At 41.1% G+C, this 20,339-nt stretch overlaps 1 protein-coding gene and 1 pseudogene across 13 annotated transcripts in view; both read left to right on the plus strand.

The window, feature by feature from the left end:
• The window catches only part of HDAC4 (histone deacetylase 4), a 423,758-nt gene extending 405,219 nt beyond the window's left edge, over window positions 1-18,539 (plus strand). For 10 of the 13 annotated variants that reach the window (XM_090044962.1, XM_090044959.1, XM_090044963.1 and 7 more), the window contains 3 exons: window positions 9,044-9,128; window positions 12,340-12,481; window positions 16,862-18,539. In XM_090044962.1, coding sequence (XP_089901088.1) covers window positions 9,044-9,128; window positions 12,340-12,481; window positions 16,862-17,000 — 366 coding nt within the window. In that variant the 3' untranslated portion in view covers window positions 17,001-18,539. Of the gene's footprint in view, window positions 1-9,043; window positions 9,129-12,339; window positions 12,482-13,355; window positions 15,050-16,861 lie in introns of those variants that run through there. The other 3 variants (XM_090044969.1, XM_090044966.1, XM_090044967.1) reach the window with 1 other exon arrangement.
• Window positions 17,401-18,557, plus strand: LOC149867202 (uncharacterized; annotated as a pseudogene).
• The last annotated feature ends 1,782 nt before the right edge of the window (window positions 18,558-20,339 follow it).

Below are 20,339 nucleotides of genomic sequence, written 5' to 3' on the forward strand. Positions count from 1 at the left end.
ACAACCCAGGTGTAGCACAGCTGGGCAGGAGAGGAGGAAGGCAGAGACTAGCTTTGAGAAAAGATGCTCAGTTGGAGCATGTTCAAAAAGGGATGGATACATTGTGAAGGCTAGGGGTGGGTTGTGTGAGGAAATTAATCAGACAAGAACAGAACTTGCCATGGTGCTGCTGGAGCAGCAGGAAGGAGCCTGTCACCTACTCTTTTAAGTGGTGCTCCATTAATAGGGGCCCTGACTAAAGACAGCTTCCTAAAATCAGAAGGCTGTCAGTAAGCAGTGTGACATTACTTGCCATCACACGGGCATGTGCACAGAACTGATGGCCATATCTTTGAAATAGTAGGCTTTAAATCTGCCAAGCAAAGAGACTGGCAACAAGTAGTTGCCTTAATCCTCTTCATAATGCAGAAAGATGCTTTCCAACTGCTGTGCTTCATGGGGGATAATTCCACAGCTTGCAGCCATTACATTATGAAGAATACCACGGTGCAGAGATGAGTAGTCTGTCAAATAACCTACAGTTCAGAGCCGAGCACCACCTTTTCAGTGCTAAGTGTGCTGTACACCGAGATAAGTTGAAGGGCATTAATAAAGAGCTCAGATCAGTTTTGTCCAGATTAGATGTAGTGGAATGGTTTCTGCCTGAGCCAAAAACAGTCATAGCATAAGATGGGACCAAATACAGGTTGTTTCAGTCTGTAACATTTTAAAATGCAGATTTTTAAAATTATGTTTTCTAATTATTATTATTATTGGGTTGAAGTGAATTCCAGTACTCCTGCAACTACCATTCAGCCAGTTTGTCAGAAAAACAGCTTCCAAAAGAGCAGCCAGTTAATGACAAGCCATCTCTTTGCTTGAACTGTTGAGTATGGCTCTGGGTTGTGGATAAATTTTACTGATATGATTTAACTGTGCAGCTGCTATATTGCTAGACAGTAAACATCATACTGACTATGGTAAAAGGCTGTCAAATGTGACTACCAGTTGTGACTTCCATGTTTCAGTGCCTGACCTAAGACATATTAAAGGGATCTGATTTTCAGTAGCTGAGTTCTCAGCCCTTTCTGAAAATCAGACCACTACAACGTTTCCTACTATGGCCTTACAACACAGCAGTCAGGTTTGGAAAACTTGGCATGTGAGTTTAATTAGTTGTTGGGGGCAATTTGATCTCATATAAATTAAATCCAAATGATATATTATGGCACTGGCTGTGTGAGCTGCCCATATCTGTTCCGTCAGTGCAACCTAGTCATAACAAGCAGCCATCCCTGCTGTGCTAGTTCTCATTTGAGTAGAGCAGTGAATTGTTCTGCACTGAACTGAAGTCTTATGCTAAAACAATATAAATGTTAAATACTAATATAAGGAAAAGGTCTGGGGTTAAAAAGAGAAGGGAACTCTTTTCCCTCTATAACATGACTTCAAGTCTGGAAAGGGATTTAAGTCCCTTTCCAAAAGTAAAATACTGGTCTGTTAGTATGCTGTAGAACTGACTCCTGTTCCTTCCCCCGATTGCTCCTTTGCAGAATTGTGGCTGACCACATTAAAATGTTTTTAATATTTCCTTCAAGGGGGCAGAAAAGGGCCCAGTATTGCACTCAGAATTGCCAGATACCCAAAGGATATCCTGGAGGTAACAGGCAGCTCGCCCACAGCCCCACTGCACATATCCCCCCCACTCCTTGTATGCTCAGCAGGCCACATGGGTCCCTAAGGAAAGCTCTCAAAATAATCACAAGGGCCACATCCAGATGAGCACGGAGGTGTGTTATGTGGTACTGCAAACCCACCTGGCACCACACATGCAGACATTTCCCACACTACAACCTTGCAACCCAAGGGGATTTTTTGACCCTGGGAGATCCTGGGGTTAAAAAAAACAAACAAAAAAAAAAAAACCATGCCAAAAAAAGCGGGCTGATACATGTGGCAGCAATGCACACCACCCAAAGCCGGAGCCTAGCCTGGTGGAGCCATGCTCCAGCTGCTGGCCAGGCTTCCAGCTGCAGGAGCACCACAGCTGCAGTTCCTCCAGTCTCCCAGGACCCCAGGTAAGGCTGCTGCCTCCCCTAGCCCACCAGGAGTGCCACACGCCAGAGGGTGCATGGCATGAGCATTCCTCAGGGATAAGTAACATTGGTACAAGGTGCGCTGTCGCTACTTGTCCCTGGGGAAACAAATGTCTGCGCCCATGTGGACACAGCCAGCATGTTTTATTTGAGCATAGGTTTTCAGTCCAGCAGGCAGCAATGTGAGAACGATGGATTTAATGATAATAGCCTAAATGACTTTACTAAAGAAGAAACGTTCTAGCTTTTTGGAAGATATTTTTTCTCATCCTGAATAGACTAACACAGTATGAAGTATAAACCAAAAACCCCACAAGATTGCCTCTGTGCATACAAAATAAAAGGTCCTGATGCTGCTGTTGCTGGCAGTGGCCAGGGCTGTTTGGACAAGATGACATTTGTGTTAGTGACTGTATCTTTCACTTCCTGCCCAGACCCTTTTGCTAAACAAATAGTTTGACAGAAGTCCATTTGTTCTCGATTTGGGCATGCTGGAAGAAGAGGTGGTTTTCTTGCATTCTGTTGCTAAAATAGGCTCAGTCTAGTTCCTTGTGACTCCCAAATCCCAAACTAATAATGTGAAAATCAGGAAAGTGGGTATCACTTTGAAGAGTTTAATTTTCTTTTTTCTTTTTTTTATTGGATGAAGGCCACAGGATTAGAATTGGATATGGGCAGAGTTTTAAATTGTGCTGTTATGGCACAGCTAGATTTTAGGAACCTTTGCTGTAAATAGAAGTATACTGCAGTAAGATCTAGGGTTTTTTGGCCCAGTAGAGTTAATTAAATGGAAACTTCTAAGACTTACTAAAAGCCTGTTGCTTTTCTTGCCCTACATGTGCTCCCCCTCTCTCTACATTTAATCTTGTATGATGCTAGAGCGAAATAATATTGCTTTTCCAGTGTTGCCATAGTCAGGGTGTGCTTCTCATTTTGAAAAGTTTGGAATTCCTTTACAGTGAACAGTTTGGACCTTTTTATCTGACACGAGGAAAATGTATGCCAGGAAACCAGAAGGAAATGTAATCAAGGAAGAGTTTAGAGGATTTCTCTCTTCAGTCCTACTTTTCCCCCACCCCTGAGCACCACAGAGTGTCTGTATAATCAGTGTGAAATAACGTGGGGGAGTACTCTTTGTTTCTAGGGCATTCTCAAGACCCTGTCACTTTGTAAGAGCAAGCGGCAGCACATACTCTGTTAAATGGAGGTGTGGTATTCACTAAAGCACCAAAGTAAAACTTTGACTCCCTTGTAGTATTTGCAGTGTCCCTACCCTGCCAGTAAGATGGCTACGCTCCCCTGCAGAACAGAACAAAGGGAACTCTTTGCTTGCACTTGTTGGAGCTATATCATGTTTGGTTCAAACCATCACTGTTCTCAGTTAGGCTTTTGCCTGCATTGCTGTGTCAGTTAGAAGTGCAATTATTTTTTTTCAAACACCACAGCTAAGCCAGTAAAAGCACTAGGTGATATGTAATTATATACTAGAAACATTGTGTTTAGACTGTTAAACTGATACTGCTGTGCTGGCAGAAGCCCCTAGAGCAGAGAGCATTACACCAAGGCTGGATGGAGTAAGCTATTGCAGTAAAAGCACACATTTTCCAGTATAAGCTGTATCTGCACTAAGAGCTCTTTTCCAGGACTGTTGTACAGTACTCCTGTACTAGCAAAGCACTCCTAGTATGCCCATTGCCACAAATGCAGCTTGTGCTAACTGGAGACGATCATAAGCTGTATTTTCACACTGCTTAACTCCATCTATGCTTGTGGGGGCAGGGGGTTGCTGTTGTGCTAATACAGGTATAATTCTTCTAGGTAAACCCTCCAAGTGTAGACAGTGCTTTAGAAGAACCTTTTGAGTTGTTCTCATTGCTAAATATTCCCGTTTTTGTTTAGAGGACAGTGTTTCCTTGTCTAAGACCATCAGTAATGAGCAAGTCTGTTATTGATCAGGTTGTGAGAGGTAGGTTTGGAAGAGAACAAAATGTAAGGTATTGCCAAAAAGACAAGTTACACCTGCATTTAAAATGCATCTGGGCATAAAATGGCATTCTCATGTGCACATCATGTAAATTAAAATAGAAACGCTTTTTAAAAGGCATGTACTGTATGTACTGGAATATAAGATGATCCCTCCCCCCAGTTATTAGGTTCTTCATATGAAAAATTTTATAAATTTGTTAAATTTTCCAGGTATACAATCTAATTATTGGAGGTTTGCCTTAATTTTGCCCCCTTCCCACTGCTACAGCAGGGAAAATAAATCTGGAGGTCAGGTAGCACCCTTGCCCTCTGCCTCCTAAATTCTTCCCTCTGTAGCCCCTCCTCTACGTACTGTGAGACCCTGCTCTCCTTGAGCACATGGAAGTGAGGAGCAAATTTGTAAATTCTGACCTTGAAATAAACATACTTGGAATAATTTGCATATAAGTAAGTTATTGCAGGTACCCATGGACTTAGTTCATACAGAATTTATTAATTTTACCTTTTTTTTTTAAACTGCTGCAAGTTTTAGCACAGGTATTCCATAAACATGCTTTTAAGTAACATTTGTATATGCATGATATTACAGTAAAAGCTTTGTTATCTGGCATGAGTGGGGTAACGGGGATGCCAGTTATCTAAAAATAATGGTTATCTGAGAGTTATATGGAAGACAGTGCCACACTTGTAGTGCAAATACTTGATGCGCCATGTGCATGCCAGATAGACTGGGCAAAGATTCTGGTTGCTTAAGTGAGGATTTGTATTGGGGGATATTGAAAATTCTGGTTAATAAATTTCTGGTTGGTAAAATGCCAGTTAACACAGCATTTACTGTAGTTCAAAGCCAGAAGGCTTATGATTTACTATATAGTTCATTGGGCCCCAGCACAATCAACAGTATTTCAAGCCATGGTGACCTCATGGCTCAGCACTGCTTAGTATGTGTGGAGAGTCCAGATATACCCCTCTTCCCTCCACCACCACCAAGAGATGTATGTGTTAATTATCACCCCACTCATGACTGAAACCAAGCATTCTTGCCATGAGTCCTGAGACCCTCTGTGGCAGAGCACTTGATTTCCTGCCACACTAAGAGGTCAGGCAACCTGCTGAGCCACTGGCAGGTGGGGGTCAGGGATAATTGCAGAGTCAACAATCAGAGGAAGGCACCTGATTGTGAGGGAGTCTCTTGGTTGGAGGAGGGCTGAGCATAAACAAGGTATAAGCCCAGATCCTTAGATCAGGGTGGGCAGTAACATCTTGGGAGCTGGTGTAGGAACCAGCAAGGAGAATGACATCCAGAGGTTTCAGTAGGAACTAAGGGGAGAACCCTGAGAGAAGGTCTGAATGCCTGGGCCTTATTGAGAGTCCAGACAAGCCCAAAGGGGGACGGGGGGAGTGCACAGGGGCCTAGTGAGAGATCAGGCAAGCCCTGGGAAGGGCTGTGAGTTGGTGGGCCTGTTGAGAGGTCAGGAGGGCTCCCGGTGGTTAGAAGCCCAGGAGGGACATCGGCCATCTAGGGCAAGCCCAGACAGTAAGCAAGATCTGGTAGGCCTGAAGACCAGTCCTGTGTAAGACCTGAAACTGCACCCTACTGGGGCTGGTTAGCATAGTGGGGCTACCTGTGGCAGGGTAGTTTCCATGAAATGCCATACATGGGCCACTCCAGGGAAAGGCAAAGATGGGGCACCAGAAAGCCTCAGCTCCCACTGCCTTGTGAGTGATCCTGTGGAGGGTGAAGGCTAGGGGAGCACACCCCTACAGAAAAGCACACAGCAGGGAAAACCATGTGGACCACGAGGGTCCAGAGGCCCAGTGAGGGGCCAGGGAAGACCAGGATCATGTGAGTTCAGCAGCCCAGTTAGGGGCCAGGGAATAGAAGGTAGGATCAAAGAGATCCAAGGCCTGGAGTTGTGAGGCCCAGTGAGGGACCTGAGGCCTATAGTGAGGCCCAGCAAGTAGGGTGAGACCAGAGGGGTCCAGCAGCTTAGTGCAGGGCTGGGAATAGAGTACAGGGCCAGACAAGTCTGAGGGACAAGGGACCAGAGAAGAGCTGACAACCCAGAGAGGGGTTGGGAAAGACCGAGGGGCCTAGTAGCCAAAAAAATGGTTGGGTGAGACCGAGGGGTCTGGGGTGTCAGAGGAGAGACCCCAAGGGGTTTGGCTACCAGAATGGGGCTGAGAGGCCACAGGGTTGGAAGGCCCAGTGAGGGGCTGTGTTACCAATTGGTTGAACATCTGTAAGGATGCCATCTGTGAGGCATGGGACATGGTGATGGGGAAGTATGGATCCATGCAATTGGCCCACAAGTCCATGACTACAATCCAGGTGGTCATTATAGGAAGACCAGGCCAGCCTCCCTATTTATTATTATATTTCCATCGAGGTATGGCAGGCGAGACAGGAAGGCCCCTTAGGAAGGCATGGTTGTGGAGCCATGGCCCCCCTTGGGACCCCGACCTTGTGATATCCTCCAAAAATGTATATGTAGATGAGGCACAGAGCAACCTAATCAAGCCCGACCTCGTAGAAGGTGGGGTCAAATTAATCCTGTGGAACAGGCTGAGAAAGGGGGCAACAAAGGGCTTCTAGGTAAACTGTGTAGGGCCCTGTTTGGTCATGTGTGGCAGACATTTAATACTGGTGAAGAAGCAGGAATCATTAGATATGGGAAAGAAAGGCACAGTTCAGCTGTGGAAGTGAAGAGGAAGATGAAATGTATTTAGTGTAGTGGCTCACCATGACTTTTAAAAGAGTCAGTGTTGAGGGGAACTGAGTGCAATGGGCAGCACCATGTATTTTATTCAGATGGGCTGCACTAACCCATCCTTGTAGTACGTTCCCATTGGCATCGCAACCTTTGGCTGAGATCAAATGTAGCACCAAGGGGAAGGTGTCAGGGCTGGCTCTAGCCCTACTTTTGCCAGCCTGGTATTTTAGTACACACTCTCGCACCTTCTTCCCATCAGTATGTTTGCCCACTATGGATCAGGTGTTTCTCCCTGGCAGAAGAGATATGGTGATCTTCTTGGCCTTGAATGATTCAGTGTATTTAGAGAGTGAAGACCTGTCCACTTCTCCCTTGCATTGCAGGCTAACCCCTGCAAGAGTCTACAAATGCGTCCAATGGGAGGATCTCGGCTATACAATTTATGGCCATGGAGGATTGCTCTTGGGCTTTCCCTGTAGCTTGCTCCTTCAGCCTTTTGGGGGCATCTGAACTCCAAGGCCTTCAGGCTTGGGCCATGCACATAGGATGCCTGCTATGGATTTGGGAGTATCTGAAGCCCCAGGCTGAAGAGTCTGGGAGGTAGAATACTTACAGGTGGTAGCACCACACAGACTCGAACAATTGAGCTCTGCTCAGTCAAAATTTGGAACTTAATTTGGAACTAATTTGGAGCTGGAAATAAATTTTTAAAAAATGTGTTTTATAGTCATACTCAGTATTGGCTGCATTTAATCAATTTCAGGTACATGCTGCTTTTGGCAGCAGTTTAATTATAGTGTATGAGGTCTCCTTGTATGCAAATATATGAGGGGCTTTTTTCCCCATGCTGACTGGGGGAGAGGGGGACGCATCTTGTATTTGAATAAATACAGTATCGTATTTCCATTTGCAGTTTCAGTGCTCATAACCTGTTCTCATAGTATCTCTTGTTAGGGGAAAGAAATCAGCATCACAGAAAATAAAGTTTAAAACCGAATTATTATCTGTTCTTAGTAAATTAAGTATAATTTTCACAGAGTAGCAATTGAATGCCCATCTCCCCTGCATAGATTGACCCAGCAGCTGGTAAGAATTTTATTATATAGGTGCCACCTGTGGCTTTGTATTTAAGGTTGTGTATTTACGGTAGGATTAAGACAAGATTTAGGTTGTGATGGATGAAAAGTGTTATTTGTCCTAATCAAAATTATACCATCTACTCTTAGAGTAGAGGTCTAACATTCTGCAAAAATGAAAGCAAATAAACCCACTGGATTAGAAATTCAGAGTTGCAAAGTTACTGTCTTTGAAAAGCAAAAATGTACGTGCATCACAGGGTTTGTGTATAGCTTTGTTTTTAGTACTTGAAATTTCACATGGAAGTAAGTCCAAGAAGTACTTTGTATCCAGGCCTTTTAAAAGCAGCAACCGTTATTAGCATTTTCAGTTCCTATTGAATATCTCTGAACTACAGTGGTCTGCAGATAAAGATGTATTTATCAGCAAGTGAAAAGGGAAAGGGGGAATTGAATAGGATACCTATCAAGTTCCAACAAAGGAGAGTAACTACGCTTAAGACCGGGGTGGGCAAAACGCGGCCCGGGAGCTGGATGTGGCCTGCCAGGCCATTCTATCCAGCCTACGGGGCCTCTGAAAAATTTAGAAAATTAATATTTATCTGTCCTGGGCTGCCTGTCATGCGGCCCTTGATGGCTTGCCAAAACTCAGTAAGCGGCCTTCTGCCCAAAATAATTCCTGCCCCTGGCTTAAGAGCTTCAAAAGCCAGGTACCCACTCTGGTGGGACACCCTAACGTCTTTGAAAATTGGGCCATTGTTCTACACAGTTACTTAGGCAGAGCCCTTGTGCTGTGACTCTTAGGAGGTATTCAAGTTCAGGTATTCACTTTCCATGTCCAACAGATGCCTGGACTAAGCTAGTGTCTTAAACCAATTCTTAAGCAAGAGGGAAGCATCCTGGGGAAGGGTGTGTGTGTGTGTGTGTGTGTGCGCGCGCGCGCACACATGTGCGTGCATAGAGAAATATGGGGGGGAGAAATGTGCATATGTATACAAATAAAACACTGTAATTAGTGGACTGTTTAAAAATTCTGCATGTTCGGATTGTTAAATTTGAGAAGATAGGAGTCCAAAGAGCGGACTGGGGATTTAGAAGCGATTATAGCACATACAACTTCTATAAATAACCCTCGAATATAGAATATGTAGTCATCTGAGTTTAAGTTTCTGTGGTATTCCTGTTTTTTCAGCTTGATCCTCTTCCAGAAAGGGTTTTCCAGCAGCGAGCAAATGTCAATGCCGTGCAGTCCATGGAAAAAGTTATTGAGATACACAGTGAGTATATATCAGCTTAGCTTATCTGTGCACAGGCTGCCTTTTTGAGTCTTGTATCATCTTAGTAAATGTAGTAAATAAATCATACTGAGTTCTAGTATACTTACTTAGGCTGGTGGTGACTGTGCAGTGAACTGTATACAGCCACAACTTGATTATAGAATATGAACCACAGTGCTGTGATTCAAATAGGAATGAATTCAAGGAAATCCTAGCTGTGTCCTATACAAGAGGTCCCTCCTGGTCTTCTGATCTCTGAATGATGCACTTCTGCCTGTCTCATAGCAAGATGCAGCTGTTAGTGCTTGAGCTTATGGCTGGATACTAGAAAACGGTTTGTTTATGTTTCTACTTCCTTTCTCTCACCCTAACCCAAATTAAATGTAAATCCAAATGATGTAATTCCAGTTGTAGTCATACTCATGCAGCAGATTGGCCTTACTCTTGGTGGAGGAACTAATGCTGAGGTTAGTCGTTAAGGAAATACAGGCAGGTGATTGCCATCCTTGTGAAGACGAGTTTTTCTTGTGGTGTGTGAGGTTGGCTGTTTCAGCAGTGCTTACGCACAGCCTTCAATGGCTATTAAATACATCCTTTCAGCATATGGTTATTTGGAAATTGTTACAGCTACTAATTAAGAATGAGTGTTAATAAAAGAAGCACAGCATTGAGTACAATGGCCAAAATTGTAGATTTGCTTAATTCTTTGGGGAAAAAAATTAAAATGCTGCTGTCTCTGCATGCAGCACTTTGAAAATACTCTTGATAGAGACTTTGCTTCTATTCTTTATTTGTAATACAGTAGCAGCAAGAGATTCCCTCCTGGTATTAGCACCCCACTGTGCTAGGCATTGTGTATATATATAAGGTCGAAACTGCCTGTGCCAAAGACTTTGCAGTCTGCATACAGAAAACACAGTGGAGAGGGAGATGACTGTCCACATTTTACAGATGGCAAAGCAAGGACTAGACAGATTAATGGCTATATTTAAAAACAAAAAAAACCCCAATGGACTTTCAAAAGTTACCTAAGATTTAATTTAGATTGAACTGAAAATTAATGAGACAGATGTGTTGATCTTATTAATTTTCAGTGAAGCCTAGGCTCCACGATCACTTAAAAACAAGATTTAAGTTCCGAAACCACTTCAGTATGTTTTGGATTTGGAGTCTGAAGGTTTTTATATGGGGAAAGCCTTACCAGAGATGTTGATGACATTATAGGTCTTTGTGCAGGCAAGGTTTATAAAGCCACGCATAGTCGTGGGTTCTGAGGTGGTCAGCAAGCAACAAAAGCAGCTGAATTCTTTTTTAATATCTACCTCCTATCTTTACCCTTTGGGACAGGGGAATAGATTTGTTTTTTGAAAAAGCAGTGATTCAGCTCTGATTTTGCATCCAGGGTCTACCTAGAATGACAAAGGAGCATGTTCAGCAAAATATTCAATGCAGGGTTTATTTTTTTCCTGCCTGAACTCCTCCTACGCAAGGTGTTTGGGCACTGAAACCCTGTTAAATCCCAAAAGGTCAGGGTTACACAAGTTTTGACTGCAACTTTTGTTATTTCAGCCTCCCTATTATTTTTATTTTGAAATAGATTTTATTTTGTTAGATGCATTGCTTCAATGTGAGACCCCTGCTAATCTCAGTGGGACAAAAATTTTGCCAATTTTTCACTGGAAACAGCCTTGTTATAAGGGTGTTGCATTGTGCCATTTTTGATGTAAAAGTCGTACATGCTAGCAAGTGTTGCCTGCAATATTTAGCACACAGAATACACTGCTAATGATATGCCTGTTTACACAGCTACACAAGATAAACACTTATGTAAAATCCAGCTCTTTAATATGACAGCACCACTGTGACACCATATGTTAACATAACAGCAAGATGCTAAAAGCCAAATTTGTAGTTAATAACTATGCTGCTGCAAGGGAACTACCAGGCTGACTGTTGATCATTGGTACGATATAGCAACCAAGTTGTATGGAGAACAAATCAACTTCTAATACAGCAAGCCATTTTGGAAGGTTATCATTAACATGTGGTGGCTAACATTTTTTTTTCCAATTAGATCAATCCAAGATCAGATATTTCTGCCACAGTTGTTATGATTAAATTGGTAGTTTTAAGGATTTTAGAACCATCAGTATTCCAATCTTAGTATACCACAGGCTGCAAAATTACTATGCTAACATTTTTCCCTCATTGTAATGTGAGCTATTTAAATAAAAGCAGTGGCAGTGGTAAATTAAATAATACATGAAAGGTGCATTGTTCATCTTTTTGGACCATGGCATCTGCCCCAGTCCAGCACTTTTAAGCATCTTTCCTCTGAATGCAAGTAACTCAGACTGACCCAAGGGCTTTTAGGCTTTGCCCTTGCCTTCCTTTGCCCCTAAACACTCTCTGCCTCTGGGTATGCCACTAGAGCAGCAGCCTGGCCCTCCTGCTCTGTCTGTTACCAGGTCAGAGCATTGGGCAGCAGTGAGCAGTATTCTCTGCCTTACACTGGGTCTGTGTGGTGACACATTTTTCATGGATTATTCCTTGAATTCAGCCAGTAACCAAGCCTCTTCATGCAGTCTGTTTTACTGTACAGTCAGCCCATTGGAGCTGTCAAAGCTAAAATTTGCTTCACCTGTGAGGAGAGTCTCCCAGGGACAATAGACGGGAGATCCCTCCTGAAGTTCTTTCCAGCCAACAGATGGGAAGAAGCTTAGAGTCTGGATGGCTTGTTGGAGTGTCTGGACCCTTACACACAAGCCAAGATTTTGCCTTCAAACCACATTCAAAAGAGGCCTCTCCACAGCCCTGGGACTGGGGAAAATTAATAAAAAGTTAACACAGGCACAAGCTAAATTAGCTGCACATGGCTAGAAGAGGGATGTCTTCCCTAGTCAGCCCTTTCTAGGGCCTGGAGAGGAAGGAATAGGTTTGAATTAGGCATGATTGTAGTTAATTGTATACGTATACATAACGGAGTGAGATTTTTTTTTTCCAGAAGTTCTTGGGATTAATTTTGAAGTCCATTAAGATTTGTACAACAAATTCAGAAGGTGGCTACTTTTGGCCAGTGGTGCAAAGACTTTTTATGTATGTAAAATCTTCACGATACTAAAAACCCCCAAGTTCTAGAGATGCTCGCTTCTTATAGTGGTTGTGCAGTGCAGTCATTGGCTAACAAGCTGTTCTTTTATACCCTTTTTAGGCAAGTATTGGCATTCACTCCAGCGTTATGCCTCCACGGTAGGGTACTCCTTGATTGAGGCACAAAAGTGTGAGAATGAAGAAGCAGAAACTGTAACAGCCATGGCATCCTTGTCAGTAGGTGTGAAGTCAGCTGAAAAGAGGTGAGTTTCCTTTCCTCCCATCCTCTTAGTGCATCTGAAAGATGGCCAATTTGGAGAGTGAAGTATGTAACCCATCTGGGCTCCAGTGTACTAGTTTTTTTCTTCATTTCCTTGTAACTATCATTAACTTCTTCCTTATCTTCAAAGTAAGTGTTTCAGATGTATATGGTTCCTGCCCCTTGGGCTTATTTACACCCTTTTGGCTTTAGAGTGTGTGAACAAAAAGGATAGTTTCAAAAAAATGTCTTTAAGTTTCCACATAAGTTACATAGGGCGCAACTATATGTGCCCCCAACGGCACAGTTGTTACTGCGCAGTCGTTTAGTACTTGCTAAAGTACTGCACGGTAACCATTATTACCACACGGTCCTAGTGGCTCACAGGTCATTTCTGACCCTACTACACAATAGCAAGGAGCTACTGCACAGCAGCATGTTGTTACTGTGCAGTAGGTTCAGCATCCTGGTTCATGCCCACCGACACTACATCGCTGTAGCAGCTCATGTAAATGCACCCATAGTGCATCTCCTCTGGTCTGAACCAAAACAGACATGTTTGAGCCTCGGAATCCTAAGCTACTTGCAGCAATTTTCAGCATTAGAGAATATGGCTGAATATCATTGTTTGCACTTGTGGCAAATTCACAGACATATTGGCAAGAGGATGTAATTCCTAAGAGGCTGAATGAGAAAAATTGCATTGGGTTGGTAGAAAAGGTTAGCAGTTGAGGTGAAGGTGAGAGTTTGCCAAAGAGAAAATGCACATTTTTTGTACGCAGCACATGGCTAGTTACCCAACATTGTCACATCCCACCTTCTTTTCTCTTTCTTCCTCTGTACCCCATCCTGCCTCCTTTGGGTGAAAATGCTTACAGACCAGATGATGAACCCATGGAAGAGGAGCCTCCCCTGTAGCATTCATTCTGAGCTGGAGTTCTCCTGTTTGTTCGTCCTTGTCTTGAAGCTCTGCCAAGAAGTTTTCTCTTGTTACTCCTGCGTCCTGTCATGGTTTTCTTCCAGAATGCAAAAGGACAACCAGGTGTAAAACAAAGCAACAGAAAAGTCTCTCCATGTTATATATACACGTATGCAGTATATACTTGCAGAAAAGGAAAAACGCTGGTGAAGAGCAGCAATGTTATGGACAAACACACGTGCCAGGCACTCTCCTCTGTTCCTCAGTGGAAGCTGAAAGGGGAATGAAGCCTGTGAAGTCTCTGGCAGAGTTGCCAATTTTTTTTCTAAAAACAAAAATCAAAGATTCAACAATACATGGACACACACACACACACACACACACACCACACACACACACACACACACATCTTCATTTTAAAACTGGTGCTTACAATTTGATTATCCACAACTCAGCAATCTCTGTTTGAACCACTCGACCCATCTTGTAGTTGTGTTTCTTGGATTTTTTTTAATGGCTCTTGCCTGCCTGCGAATGAAAGACATTCTCATTAGAACCAGAACAGTGTGAGATGGTGTATTTTTAACAAGGACAGAGTGGGAACCAGAATTAGCCTTTATAGATATCTATATATGCACATATAGATATATATAAAGACAAAATTAGAAAGAAAAAAAGAAGGGGAAATGGTAGCCCAGAAGGAGTTCGGCTTTAGTATCTCCAAAGCCATCTGAAGATGAGTTTGTGCCTTTTTTTCAATTAATCTGATGGATTTGGGGCAGCTGGATTTTCTGAAGTTTGAGGAACAATGCCTTAAGAAAAAACAGCAACAGTTCACGAATAGATTTCCTCTGGCTGGGAAAGCTAAGAACTGCCGTCAGGAAGGAAGACTTTTTCACTTGTGCTGGCATGATTATGGAATGCAGGCATTAGCTGAATAGAGTGTCTCCAAAACTGTCTACAAGCTTGGATTTTTTTTGTTGTTGTTTTTGCTTTATTGTTGTTAAAAAAAAAAAAAAAAAATAAGGTAGTTGCCAAGAAAGTGGCAAATACTGTTGGGTCTTTGAAATTCAAACAATTTTAAAAACATTTTCAAATGTTTTTCTCTCTCATAAGTTACCTAGTAATTGAGCTTATCAATTTGGTTGTTGAAGCATGTAATAGACACAAATGCAGTTTTAAGATTGGAATGCTTTTTATTAAAAGCAACTAGCATGAGATACTGCTTAAATTGTTAGGTATAAATATATATATATATATATATCTGTATAATGTATATTCCAAATGTATTCCAAGTTTAGAAACCTGATTCTCATGAATTATTGGTAAAATATTTATAATGCATTTATAGAAAAATATATATAATAAATGCAGATTATAAATAAATTCAACCATTGAAAGGTCCCTAGTGAAAGATTTGTGAATTGGAATGTAAAGGTGCTTTTGGAAAGGGATCTTGTTTGAAACTCATGGATTTTCAAATCGTAGGTTGAAAAGTTTTCAGAACGCCAACACATTAGCCACTGGCAACTACCCTAAACATTTGTATTTTAATTTAAAGATTTTAGTTTTGATCCTTTTCTAACAGAAATGAGTTTTTATAGCAAAGATTATGAATTTGCTGTTAATTTTTATATTGATATTTCACAGAAACCCTAAAGAAGCCTTGTTTGTGTGAATCTTACATTTATTTTCCATTAGGCAATTGCTTTTCCAAACGGTAACAATGTCTGAACCTTTTTTCTCCCTACTTTCTTGCTTGTACATTATTTTCTGGTATTTTTTTAGTCTTTTGTACAGTGAGCAGCTTTCTGCAGGCGTAAGGAGTTGTTGCAGTGTCAGAATTTTATTTTCAGAAAGCGTGCATTTAACGAAAGAGGGGAATCTGATGGTCTCTCTTGTATAATGATACCAACGATTGTATATTTCCTCAGTTCTGTCATAGTAGCTATGTAAAGAAAATAAGGAGTTTTCTTACCTTAAACATAGTAGTATTACAATGAGTGATGTATCATATCCTCCATGTGGATTGTAGTGAGGATTATATATGGCATTAGTAGCTACCATGTTGAAGGCTTGCCAGACACTATTGGGGCAACTAGCATTCTCTCCCACTCCCACCACCCCCTCCCTCTCTCTCGCACACACATGCACACATTCACCCCTGTTAAACTTCTTTCTGAACCACCCTCATTGTTAAAAATGTAACTTTACTCCTGCAAAGATATTTTTTTAAAATTTATTTTTAGGAGAATGTCATTGTTGGGCGAGAGAGTTTTAATCTATGGACTCGTTTATTTTTCCCTGTTATCTTTTGAAGATGGCCCTCAGTAGAAGCAGCTAATCCTTGGGTTGTGGAGTTAGACAGCTAATGGAGACTCTGTTGACACATGTACCGTTTAAAAGCAGTGTAAGATAGCACAGATTACTCAGCTGAACAACCAAGGGTTTTTATTATTATTATTATTTTATGTTGTTGTTATGACAACTGACAGGGTCATTTTGTAGTAACTTATTTTCCAGTTCTTGAAGTAGCCATTTTCATTCCACGCAGAACTTATTGAATTCAGACTTGTGGAAAGAATTTGAAACATACCACACATATAAGCAAGTGCAAGAGGGTTCTTTGCTTTGTTTTAAGTTTGTAATACAACTTAAAAAACAAACACTACTGTATTTGAGTTTTTGCTAACCCAAGTACATTTACAGTTATGAATAGCTTTGACTAGTACAGCGGTCTTCAGCACATTCTGACAGTAAGGTTCAAATGTAAAAATATAATGTATACAGAGACATTGGTTTTTAAATGACCACTTTGCTGCTGTGATCTAAAACATAATTTGGCTGTGGAATCTTGTGATTTCATATACAAAGTAGTTTTCCCATGTATAAATGTTGGCAATATCAATATATACATGATCATTTTATCTCTAGCCTTCCCTAACCATTTTATGTTGTGTTAACACTTTCTTTCAATATTAGTTTTGGAAAATAGTCTTGTATTCCTCTTCCATTGAGAAGACTTACTGATAGATTGAAGTTTTTTTTAAATTAGTGTAGGGGTAGCCTGAAATATTCAATAGCCTTCCATCTCCTCACTTTCAAGAGGCATTGTCCGTTTCTTTTTAAACCATTTCATTAAGTTATTGCCATCAATGGAAAGACTTAACAAGACTCATCAGTCTACTCCAAAGTCAGGATCACTTGGATCTGTTAAAACATTTCTTACACAATCCCACTCAGTGGGTCAAGTCTGGGTGCTCCATCAAGTGTGGAGACCACTTGTTCTATTTTTTTAACCCCTTGAGCCTTCAGCCTCTTTTTCAAGACGGCTGCTCAAAGTGTTGTTCTGCCTGGGTCTGTGGGCAGCTGGGACTGAGGGGGATGCTTGCAAACTCTCAGGAGCAGCCAGCAAAAAGGTGCATGTGCAGATAGATCCAGTGAGCATTTTTTCCATTTCCTTAGTTGTCACCTTCCGAACCCAAGTATGATGCACCTGAGCTCCACCAGCAAGAGACCAGAGGTTGTTCCACCACAACGCATCACATGGCTTCCAAGCCAGTGGGGGTGGCCCAGGAGAATATCAGCAGTTTTGTTTCTTTGACCTGTCTGGAAAGGAAAGGACATCTTAGAATTGTCTTACACAGAAGTGAGTCCCAGTTTGCAGTACACAATTGATCATTTTGTTTTTTACTTTCAATATGAAACATTCCTTTTTTATTAGTCGCAGTCCTGTATTCATTCCATTCTTCCTTTTGTAAACTTTTTGGGCCCACATGTTTTATGGGCATTGATATATATAAATATATATATAAATATATATGAATATATTTTTTTAAGTTTCCTACACCTTGAGGTTGCATGGTCTGTAAGGTTGGCATGTCTTTATATTGTATACAGATTTTGCACGCCAAACTTGGCAGCTTTGAAAAAAGAAAATAAAATTGTTTTTTCCCTCTCATGGCATTTGCAGAGACAAAAGTTGGGACATTTTTCTGTCAAACATGTATACAAAAAGGAAGGAGAGTGGGGAAAAAAAATTGCGTCTTACTGAACTTAAGAAATTGTGCTTTTTATTGTAAAAAAAATGAATAAATAAAAAGGACTACTTAAACATTTCTCATTTTAAGAAACAAAAAAAGTTTATCTAGCACTTGTGACTTACCAATAATAGAGTTTATTGTATTTATGTGGAAACAGTGTTTTTAGGGAAACTACGCAGAACACACAAAGTAAACTGCCTGTCATCTTTTTTTAATTTGATTGGGGTTTATTTTTCTTTGCTGGGAGGGTGGGGGGAGGTTGGGTGCAACAGTTTGTCAACACGTGTAGTCATTAATTCTAAGAAAATAAATCACGAGGAATTTAAAGAGTTAACTCTTCAGCTCAGCTGTGTTAACTTTTTTTAATTACTTTTAAATGATGTATCACTAGATTTCACTTTAAACAGTCGTGTACTGTGCAAGCACTGTGGTTTAAAACAAGACTTTACATCAAAAGGAAAAATGTTTCTTCATTGTGATGAAGTTGAGCTCGTTCTCAGCTCAGTTTCACTTTGTCTTTGATATTGATGAAAAAGTATCCTATTGAAAGAAAATAAATTAACACTTTTCTGTGCTCCATAGTGGAGGCGCTATTTTCCAATTTATGAGGATTACAAACTTATATATATAATATATATATAAAGGGGGGGGTTGAAACATTATTCACCCAAGAGCTTATTACAGATATGTAGTATCAAAAAGTTGTAACTATATTATATTCTACTTTATACCTATACATGCTCAGTATGATGTCACCATTGGTAGCAGCTACCGGTTTACTCTGTAATTGAGACACAATTTCACTCTTATTGTATGGACCCTACTTTAAGTGATGGTAGCATCCTTTGTGCTAAAATTTTCTGATGGTCCTTTCTTTTACTTGGTGGAGTTGGAATTTGTTTTCTCATTCTTGTTTTTGTTCTGTTCGGGTTTTGTTTTTGTTTTTTGTTTGTTTTTGTTTTTTTAAACTGGCCAATGGTGTCTTTCTCTGACTGTACCGACTTCAATTTCAACTTTATTAGGAGTCCAGTATTTTGTACCACATTATGACAACTTGTTATTCTTGTGGTGTAAATAAAAAGAAAAAATTAATTATAGTACCACTTTGTTTCTGTTAGTGATCTTCTTGATGTCTTCTATTGTCTTCTGTTTATTTGCTTGGATCAGCTTGCAGTGTCACCTCAGACCTATAGCAGTTCACTCAATGGTTCTGCAAATAGTCTTTAGTCTAACAGAAGAAGTTATACTATTCTGCCAATATTTCAGTGTCTCTTTCTTGTTACACCTCTTAGTGAACTTGATGTGAAATTTTAAACCCACCATTTTGCTTCAGCGGCACATTCTAAGGACCCTAGTCCCCAAGGAACGTTAATGAAACTATTGATATCTGCATTGGTGGAAGAATACATTTCTAAGGTAACAGATTAAGTAATCACTTTTAACATCTTCAGAAAAGACATGCCTTAAAGTGCTGATACAGAATCTAAGTGGTACTGAACACCAGTGACTCCAGCTAAAATTATTGTCTTCATGGCAACAATTCCATAGGGCCCAACCTTGCATCCCTTGCTTAGACAACTCTCACTGATGTTAATGAAAGATTTTCCTGGCTTACCTGGAAAGATCAGTGCAGGGGTTTTACCCATACCTGCTTGTTTTCAATTTATGCAGTTCAGTGTTTTGAATGAATTATTTCTTTACATTGCTATAAACCTAAGAGTCACTGAGAGAGAGTATATTGGAAATAGCTGCATCCAAACTTTTATTTCTTTCTGGACTTGGATGTAACAGGATGTACTTTTCAGGATATGTACAACTTATCAGAGAGCCCTACTTTCCTTCCAGAAGAAGCATAGCACTTCAGTGCTATATGTAATTGGACTTAATGTGGGCGTCTTGCAAGCAGATAAGGAAGACTAAATACACAGACTGGCATCAGCATTGTAACATCTGAGTGCCTAGCCTGCCCAAAGAGAAGGGGCACTCTGCTTGCGACTCTCAGTTCAAGAACTCCCTCACAGCATGCAACTCGGGTCAGCCCAGTCTCCTGGGAGTGGTGAGAAAAGCAAAAACACTACCCCATGCTAGCCAGTATTCCAGCTGGTTGTGAAACACTCCTGAGATGTGGAAACCTGTTTTCCCCACTCTGCCTGATTGGAACTAGGACCCCAGTCACCTGCATCCCAGGAGGAGCATCATAACTTACTAGGCTGTTTGGTATAGTAGACAATAAGGAACACCTGATATCCTTGGGATTAACAGCCTCTTTTACCAGAGGAGAGATCACAGCATGCACACAGTCCCTTTGAGCCTCAAAGACCCAAAGAACCTACTAACATTTATACTAATTAGCCAAAGGTTTATGATTATTGCACAAGGCATATGAAGTATTGCAAATGTGTGCAGCTTTATCACACTATTATAACATCATATTATTTGGTATTTCTTATTAAGCCACCAACTCCTGGAATCCTGTCACCTTTCAGTCATTATGGTAGCACAAAAGAGTTTGAAAATAGGACCCCAGCAAAAGGCAAAGGCTGGGAAGGCAAATAAAAAGAATCATAGAATCCTAGGGTTGGAAGGGACCTCAGGGGTCGCTTAACCCAGCTCCCTGCTCAAGGCAGGACTTCCTGACAACCATTCTAAGCCATGCCAGTTAAATTTCTCTCTAGCCACCTCATGTTTAATACCAGGATTATTTTTGAATACATAGAAATTGGCGTCACTGTACAGAGATGTTCAAAACCACATTTCAGAAAGCCAGGAAATGCGTAGTTAAGGTACAAGTGCTCACAGTACACGAAGCTTGAGGACAACTCTGCCCTGCCTGTTTCTAAATACACAAACCCCCAAATGTCCGAAAATTGGGAAAGCTGCAGGTGAGATCATATAGTGTA

Source organism: Crocodylus siamensis, chromosome 4 (genome assembly GCF_052110815.1).
Source record: "Crocodylus siamensis isolate JL-2025a chromosome 4, ASM5211081v1, whole genome shotgun sequence".
NCBI classification, from domain to species: domain Eukaryota; kingdom Metazoa; phylum Chordata; order Crocodylia; family Crocodylidae; genus Crocodylus; species Crocodylus siamensis.